The sequence below is a fragment of the Staurois parvus genome, unplaced genomic scaffold, assembly GCF_062004578.1.
Source record: "Staurois parvus isolate SC_StPar_1 unplaced genomic scaffold, SC_StPar_1.0 ptg000048l, whole genome shotgun sequence".
Lineage (NCBI taxonomy): Eukaryota > Metazoa > Chordata > Amphibia > Anura > Ranidae > Staurois > Staurois parvus.
Window position 1 is genome coordinate 13,504,792 of NW_028317844.1, and position 8,972 is coordinate 13,513,763.

An 8,972-nucleotide genomic window follows, 5' to 3' on the forward strand; every position below is an offset into this window, starting at 1 on the left:
ATGTTTGTGTAGTATTATGTTCAGCAGACTGTGTTCTTCTATTGTTGTGACTTATTTGACGTTCAGAGCACATTTTATGCCCAATTCATGCAAAACCCCACGTAATCCCAAGGGGTTCACATACTTTTTCTTGCAACTGTATAACACATGTAACATCCACACACATAGGACACCCAACACTAGAGGTGACTTATTCTTCCAAAGCAAATACACCCTTGCACACTATACTGAATAGTATTCCAATGTTATACTTCTCCCTCACTCAGCTAATGTGACCCCAGCGCTGATGGAGAGGGGCAAGGAAGGGACAACCAAAGATACTGTGCAGGCACCCGACATAGTCCTTATCAACTGCTAATGTCGTTGGTAGAATGCTGGTGTCTAAAAAGTCATAATGGTGCACAATGAAAACCTGTGGCTTTGTGTAACAGGCTTTATCCACCTGGGGGCTTGTATACAATTTGTAGGCATTTTTCCAAGGTATTTACATATATCTAAACATAAAAGACTGAATCCTTCTTTTGAATTTTTTTAACAGATCTTAGTCCATAGGAAGTCTGACATGCAGCACAGTCTTCACTATAAAGATTTATGGCTGTGGTGTGTCATAAAGTAAAAATGTTTACAGCTGGGCGTAATAAAAGTTTGACTTATTCTAAAGGGGTCATAACAAAAAAGTTTAAGAACCACTAAGGGAGATGTTCGACCGATATGGCTTTTTACAGTCTGGTCAAGGAATTATGTCTTTAGCCAAGTCTCCTAGCCAAGCCTTCTTGGTGAAACAATGGATGTGCAGGATTTTCCCAACCAATCGTTATTATTTCCTCCTGATACAACTAGCACCTGAAGAGCTTCCTTTCTGTAGGCAAAAATACAAAAAATTCACCCGAAGCGACAACATCTCTAACTATCTCTTAGTGACTGAATCATGCTCAAACAGTCAACCACCGTCTGAACTCTGTAGGCACCTCTAGTAAAATTCCAAGCGTTTTAAAGGAGTAACAGGCTATGTCATTTATTAAAGTTTTTAAAGAATGTACTGCAGATGCAATGTGGAACATTTTGTATATATTATATTCATGTCCCTTAGATGTGTTTGTGTATATTTTTTTTTAGGGAAAGCAAGACAGTAAAGCAATCGCTCCCAAGTTCCCAAAGGCAAAGGATGAAGGCTGGTTTTTAATCCTTGGAGAAGTGGACAAAAAAGAGCTTATTGCACTAAAAAGAGTAGGATACATAAGAAACAGAAGTACAGTACCCATTGCCTTTTATACTCCAGAAAATGTTGGAAGGTAAATACCGACTCTTCACAGTACCAAACACAGTACAAAATACCCTACAGCACACTTGTGGTAGAAATCTGGATTCTTAGCTAAAATGTTGAGGTCTGGCTATTCCATGGAGTCTAAAATGCACAGATGTGATATTTTTAAAATGTTTGAAAATTGTAATCACCGCATTTAAGTGCTTCACAGCCTTAGCTGTTTTTTTTTCTGGTTTTTTTTTACACATAGTAAAATGTACATTTTAGGCCTAAAAATTGGTTAAGACACCCAAACATTATATATTTTCTGAAGGCAGGGACCTTGGAGAACAAAATGTTGGTAGTTGTGATTTTGTAATGTAGCACGGCGGTTTGTCAAATGCATTAATTACATACCATTAATTTTAGTACATGCAAACACAATAGGGGTTTTTTACTAAAACTGGAGAGTGCAAAATCTTGTGCTGCTTCTAGGTTTTATTGTCAAAGCTTAATTGAACAAGCTGACATTGGAAGCTGATTGGTTACCATGCACAGCTGCACTAGATTCTGAGTGTGCCAGTTTTAGTAAATCAACCCCAAATATATTACCCAATTTCTGGTAATATATAAACGATGAGGATGCCAACTCTTAAAACTCTGTGTGGTTATGAAGCAGCAACAAACTTTGGTACTCAATATTGTCCATTGGTGATGTTTATAAGCTTTCACCGGTTATCAGTTTAGAGTTAGCTTTGAATGATGGCCCTAGAATTATTGCTTTCATATTGGCATGCGTGGTGATATACAACATATGTAGTGCAAACGTCGTTTTTGGACTTAGCCAAACCCAATGCATGTGTTTAAACATGTATGTGCGTGTATGGTTTTTTGTTGCTTTATTTTTTATTTTGTTTTTACTTTTTTATACTTAATTTTATTGTTATTACATACAGGACAAATAGCACCCATATGATAGCATATGTACAGTAAGAGGTTCTCTTTAATAAGACATCAAGGGTCTATTAGACCCGTAATGTCTCCTCTGCACTCCACTGAACCTAGTAAAATACAGATCATGCTTCATTACTGCTTCCATGGACACAGCAGCCGCATGTCACTTCCGTGATCATTCACCAGCGGGAGGACCAGCAAATGGATATTTGCTGAGCTCCTTCTGCTCTACCCAGAGAAACATACCATGCTGGGCGCAGTCTGGGATACTTTGCAGGGAGAGCATTATCTTTTAATGTCTGTGGGAAGGAGAACCACTTTCACCAATAAGCCAAGAGTTGTCATAGAAGGTACACACAAATGCACACACAGCTGGGAATGTGTATAAAAGTTGCATCTGTCACTGCCATAAGCCTTATGGCAATGACCGCAGCAGAGTTAAAAGATGCATATCTTTATATTTGTCAGCTTTACCCCGTTTTCAGGAACAGTTCTAGGTTTTTAAGATTTGTTCTTGGAAATAGCCGTTTCATTTTTACCTTCTGCATACTCCACAATAAATTTCCTCTTTTTCTGCCTCTTGAAATCTCTTGTTGTTATACATTCTATTTCCTTTATATGCTGCTAATAATACGGTAGTAATATAATGGGGGATATATTGGTCTTTTGGGCCTTTAAGACAATGTTCTTGTGAATACAATATTTCAGAAAAAAAATGTTGGCCCTAACAGGCCTTTTAACACATTGTGGATGTTGACAAAGTGGATTTCCTGCTATTTGCACCACCTGACCTTTCAGTTAAAAATACATGAACCTGTGGAAGTACTTTGAGGTGTTCAGGTAGTACCTCACTGACTGCGTACAGAATGGTTGATCTTCAGTTAATTCCCTCTCCAGTATTAAGGAGTTCCTGCTTTGATCGCACATCTAGATATGCAAGCTCTCCATTTTTCTCTGCCCCCCTCCCCCGTCACACTTTTATTGAGAATAGCTGTAGTGAATATGCTGGATTTACAATTAAAATGGAGTTTCACCCAAAAGTTGAAGCTCCATGTATCTGTCTCCTCCCCCCCTCTGCTGCCACATTTGGCACCTTTTGGGAGGAATGGGGTACCTGATTTGACAGGTACTCAATCCCACTTCTGGCTTAGTTCACCACACCGAACTGAGATGGATGTTTGGGCCCCCCGCACATGTGCAGTAGGAAACCAGCTGTAAAGCCACAAGGCTTCACTGCCGGTTTCCCTTTGTCAAGATGTCGGCGCCAGCTCCCGACAGCCAATTGAAGAATTGACTTGGGGTGAGGACATCACTGGACCCCTGGACAAGTAAGTGCCCTAATATTAAAAGTTAGCAGTTACAGTATAGCTGCTAACTTTTATTTTTTTTGGCAGGGGGGGCTGGGGACCAGAACTCTGCTTTAAGGTTATTCACTAGGGTAATTAGAAATTCAATAATGGCCAAGTCCTTATGGAATCCCAAAATGTACAAACCCAAAAGTCTTTTGTTTGGGGTTTACAAGATTAAAATAAATAATCCAGCATATATCTCTACTAATATACCCTCACAATGTGACTTTCGTTAACAAGACTTTGTTATTTCCTAGGTGCATATACACACTGTACCTGATGAGTGACAGCTACCTTGGCATGGACCAGCAATATGACATATACCTGAACATTATTCCAGCCAGTGTATCAGCTCAAGTCAATACTGAAGTCTCTGCTTCCTTGGAGGGCATTGCGCTAAAGTAACATGACCTTTTTCTTTGCTACTTTTTCTGGTGAAGCAGCTGTTAAGTCATTCTGAACTGAATGTGAATTAACAATGCACGAAGGCGTCCTTTAAAAGAATTGGATTTCAACCTTTTTACACACGTTAGAAAGAATGCACTGGACTGAATTGCCACATTCGCCTTATTCAAAGCTGCCTTTTTAAATCTTGTATGCTTTGTGTCATTAAGCAGTGCAATGTGAGAAAGAAAAATACATGTAATAGGCTAACCAGGAATTCATTCTGATGGCTCATATCCACTTGTTATGTAATTCATGCCAATGAAGAAATAAAAAATGTATAGCAATATGAATGAAGAGAAAATCTCTTTACTGGGCATAGCTACATCATACTAGTGAAGCTCCTTTGAGATACTTGTAAAATACAGGTGACCATTCCTGTTTAATGTTGACATTTGAACAAGATTTAATACATAATGAGGAATTGTTTCTCCAGTTGGTTTTGTAGATGGTAAACACAAAAAGTTCAATGCTGGCATTGTTGCAGACAGCAATTCATTCTTTAGCAGCTGTAGAGAGTCTGGCAGGGCTTAAAGTGGTTGTAAACCCTTGCATATACCCAGTGAAGTGATTTTGTCTCAGAAGATGCAACAAATCCTCCTACATAAGTTGTACCTGCAGCCCTATTTTCCCTACATCCATTCAAAGAGCTGAATTTTTAAAGTTGTCTGAGAGTTCAGAAAAAAGGGGGCAGAGAGCAGAAATTACACTTGGCTGAGCTCAGTAGGGAGAGCTTGTTGAAGGGAAGAGCCCCCCCAGACAGCTCACAGGGACAGAGCTGAGGCTGTCAATCTGCTGGAGCTCCCTCCCGTCACCATTTTTATCTTGGTGTCAGGAAAACTTGTCAGAAGTTATTCATATTGATAGCAGAAGAAGCAGACAGAAATGGCACATAGTGCTCTTAATTGAAACAAGTACACACTGTAGAGGGATCTACTTTATTCATATTTCATGTCTGAGGTTTACAAACATTTTAAGGTATGGCATGCAAACTATAAATTGGCAATAATGTACAGGATCCAGAAGCTAGTGGAGATCATTGTAGTAGGGGTGCCTGCTACATTGATTTCTAGCGTCTAGAAGGATCCTGCAGGTATGGTATATGCATAGTTACATTGGTCCAAGCTGGATAAATGGAGTTATGTAAAAATATCCATACCTGGATTTCATCTATAAAGGCTCCATTTACACTATAGACTAGTGCCACACGCCTCCAAAAATCAACATAAAGCTGTGGCAGCGATAATGGCTATGTGCTATCAGTTGTGGCCAAAAAAAACAGTACAAATCAATAACAGACACAGCTCATCTGTCCCTAACCACTCAATGTGCGATTACATAGGGACAACCACGACCAGGAAGCCTGTACAAATCTATGACAGGCTGATTTGTAATCTCACATCTATTGATTACTCACATCTGTGATCACCAGCACTGATCCTTGGAGTTATATGACCTTAATTGGCCAATTAGTGACCATATACAACCGGTGATTTTTTAATTACATAATTAGAAAAATTCTGAAAGAGTATCTGGCATTACAGTAGCCAATCTATAAACGCTGCGCTAGCCTCTGCAGCCATTTCTCTTTACCCTCAACATATTTAAGGAAAACTCTGATCCTTTGTATGTCGGACAGCTCCAGCAAATTTACGGAGTAGTATTGCACAAAATATGTAATTTTGCCATTCTGGTTTTCTTATCACCTTTGACTTTATATTGCAATAACTGCATTTTATTGTTTATGGTACTGCATTGGAAAAAAATGTTTCTGGAGGATTTAAGAAATTTGGGTTACAAGCACGGTAATGTTAGTGCTGTGGAATGTAATTTATTTGCTGTTTTTAATAACATTGAACCCGAAGAGCAATCTGCCACCAAATGTACATGGTTCTCTTCTGAGTGGTTCTCAGTACAGAGGTTTTGGCTTGCTAAGTTCACAATTCACTAAGCCCATTCTGATCTTTTTGTGGGTCTAACAAAAGAGTTATTGGTTAAGTCAGTAAGTTACATACTTCAACCACTAGTGTATAACTAGTGCAAAACCTTTCTTGTCATTTTTGAATAGTGGAATAAAGTGGAAATAGATTAGAACACCTATTACGTTTTTATTTCTGTCTGTGCCCATGCTAAGGAGAGTCACCCTCTTTATTTTCACTGTTAACCATTATCATTGAAAGTGAAAGGAAAGGAAAATCCCAGATGGTTTCCCCAGAAAAAATATACAGGGAAAATGTTGACACTAGTTCTGGTAACCCATGGGGAGGGGGGCAAGCTAATTTGCAGAGATTTCCTTTCACTTGTTTTGGCTATGGGAGAAGAAGCCAAGGTAACGAGCCACAAATGGCAAAAAACGGCATTTGTGGGGTTTTTATTATTAGGATACCGGTATTATTTAATACAAATGGCAAAAAACCTGACTGGCTTTATAACCCTCCCTTACTTTACCGAGTTCTACTATAATTATGTTGTAGGATTTTTTTTCAGTAGAGCAGAGTGACTGTTATCCTGGTAGCAGATAAGGTTATATGAAAAATGTTATTAAAACCATTTGTATTATTTTACATTCACTACTGCATTCACAAGGGCTAAATGTTACTGTATAATATACAGCTTGCACTATCAGTGATGCCAATTAACCCTGTATGCTTCATTCGATCTCTCTTTATTCCCTCATGGTTAATGGGAACCTACCTTAAATATGTAAAACCACCCCCTTGCTGAATGTATTTAAGATCCATACAAATAATTATGTACCGTAGGTTGACTGCATAGTTGCTTATTCCTACTCTCACTATTCCAGATTGGTATGTAGAGCTTCAACCTATTAAAAACGGATGTTTCAGTATTATGTGATGTTTTGTGTGTTAATGCCCCTTTCAGTTACCTTTACACTTTTGGGGCATTGAGGCCAATGTTGTCTTGTCAACTTTAAACCAGAAAAAGGTAATTGTGCTTGACTCGGTTAGATAAGTGTTTCTCAACCTTTTTTCAGTCAAGGCACCCTTTAAAATTCTGCACGACCTTAAGGCACCCATTACAAAATGCAAAAAACTAAACTAATAGTTTTACAGAAGGCAGCAGCATCTGCACATGTGGGACACCCAGTGCCAGAGGTGATTTATTCTTCCAAAGCATTATACACCTTTGCACACTGATACTGACTAGTATTCCAGCATTTGCAGTGCTGATGTGCAGGTGCCCGATATCCTTCTTATCTACTGATGACATAATTGTTTTTTTATATCGTCAGCAGCTAGAAAGTTGTAATGGTGCATAATGAAAACCTGTGACTTTGCGTAACTAAAAGGTAAGCTTGATCCACCTACTGGCTTGTATACAATTTTTGGGCAATTTGTAGACATTTTGCCAAGGCACCCCAGAAGATACCTAATGACGACCCAGGGAGCCTGGACACTCTGGTTGACAAAGGCTTGGTTAGATCACCTTGAACTCCCACTAAACATTTACCTAGAAATCCTGATTGCAGTTTGATCCTAAATCAAACAAGATAGCCATGGTTGGTCATGTGGATGATGAAATATAAATTTTGGATGGATTTAGCATTAAAAGAATAAGATGTTTTGTGTCCCAACTCACAGCCTATATTGTAAAAATCTGAAATAAAAATAAATCAATATACTTATATTGCTAAAAAAAAAAAACTTGTGCCAAGTCATTAATTTATGTAAAAGTAGCTTTCAAATAAATCTTGATATGTATAAAATCATCCTATTTATGTAGAACTGATGTACAATAGGTTGCCCATCTACTCTTTCTCACCAACTGTTTTTAGTGAAACTACTAAAAAGATGATTGGTTGCTATGAAACATTGTTCTTGAATTGTCAAATAAAGACTTGACAAACAGTGCAGCATAACTGTCAACATAATTTTACGTGTTCATTATTGGCCTAAATGCTTATGTTTATTGATATGTTTTCCTCAGTAATAACTACCAACATGTGCCCAAACATGATACAGTCTTGTAAATGCCACATTTTTGACAGTTAAATGCATTCCTGCTGTATGTTGCAAATTTTCTGTACTATATCATTGTATATTGTACATGAGATGGCCATTTCATCAGGCAACAGGAAATTGTTTATGTAAACTATTATATCTGCTATGTACAGTGTAGTATAGATTTACACTGTTTTCTGTAAATCAAAAGAAGTAAATAGTGAACATAGAGTTAAGATCTTGCATTTGCCATTGAGGATTGTTATTTTATTTTGAGTTTGAAAAAAATAAATTGATTTGGCGCAATCCCTTGTGTTACTTTATTAAAATATATTTAACGTTGAACACTGCTTTGAACTGGACAGTACATTTTTTTTCAAAATTTACATGTTTAGGTTGACTATAAAAAGAAAGGCAAGAAAGTAATTGTTAAATAGTTGGAAAACTGATGCTTTAATTTGAAGGGATAGATTAAGATGAGAGATAAGGTGGCATGCAATGAAAAATGGACTTGAAGACAGTGAGAGGGATAGCAGTTATTATGTGAATGTATGTAGTTTGAATTAGGATTATTACTGAAGACAGAAAAAGTATTTAGGAAGTGGCTGTATCAAACTAGAAATAGTGATAAACTGTTAAAAGAGCCAAAATCCTCAGCAAAGATTCAGTTACGGATTCTTGAGAATGGTTCAGAGTAAAATATTTGTTAGTCATATAGCAGTTTTTAGCTGATCAACCAAATTAGCACAGAAAAGACAAACAGCCACACACTGATTAGGTCACTAATAGCCTAATGTATTGTACAAACCACAATTCCCTACCTGAGGACCACCCACTATAAAGCATTTTACCCATTAGGGCTTAATTGTAGAGGCTCTTAATGTTACCCAAAAGTTATAATCAGGTATATCTATCTGTATTTTTGTTTAAATCTAGCCTTGCTGTTTTGAGGTTTTCATTTGCTGTAAAATACCTGATGATCCTGCCATTTCTCCTTTGTATCCATTTCATTCTGACCAC

At 37.7% G+C, this 8,972-nt stretch overlaps 1 protein-coding gene across 1 annotated transcript in view; it reads left to right on the forward strand.

The window, feature by feature from the left end:
* Positions 1 to 8,258, forward strand: part of ASCC3 (activating signal cointegrator 1 complex subunit 3) — a 915,848-nt gene extending 907,590 nt beyond the window's left edge. The window contains exons 40-41 of the mRNA XM_089665174.1: positions 1,117 to 1,292; positions 3,804 to 8,258. Of these exons, the coding sequence (XP_089521300.1) occupies positions 1,117 to 1,292; positions 3,804 to 3,951 (324 nt within the window). The 3' untranslated portion in view covers positions 3,952 to 8,258. The remainder of the gene's footprint in view (positions 1 to 1,116; positions 1,293 to 3,803) is intronic.
* The last annotated feature ends 714 nt before the right edge of the window (positions 8,259 to 8,972 follow it).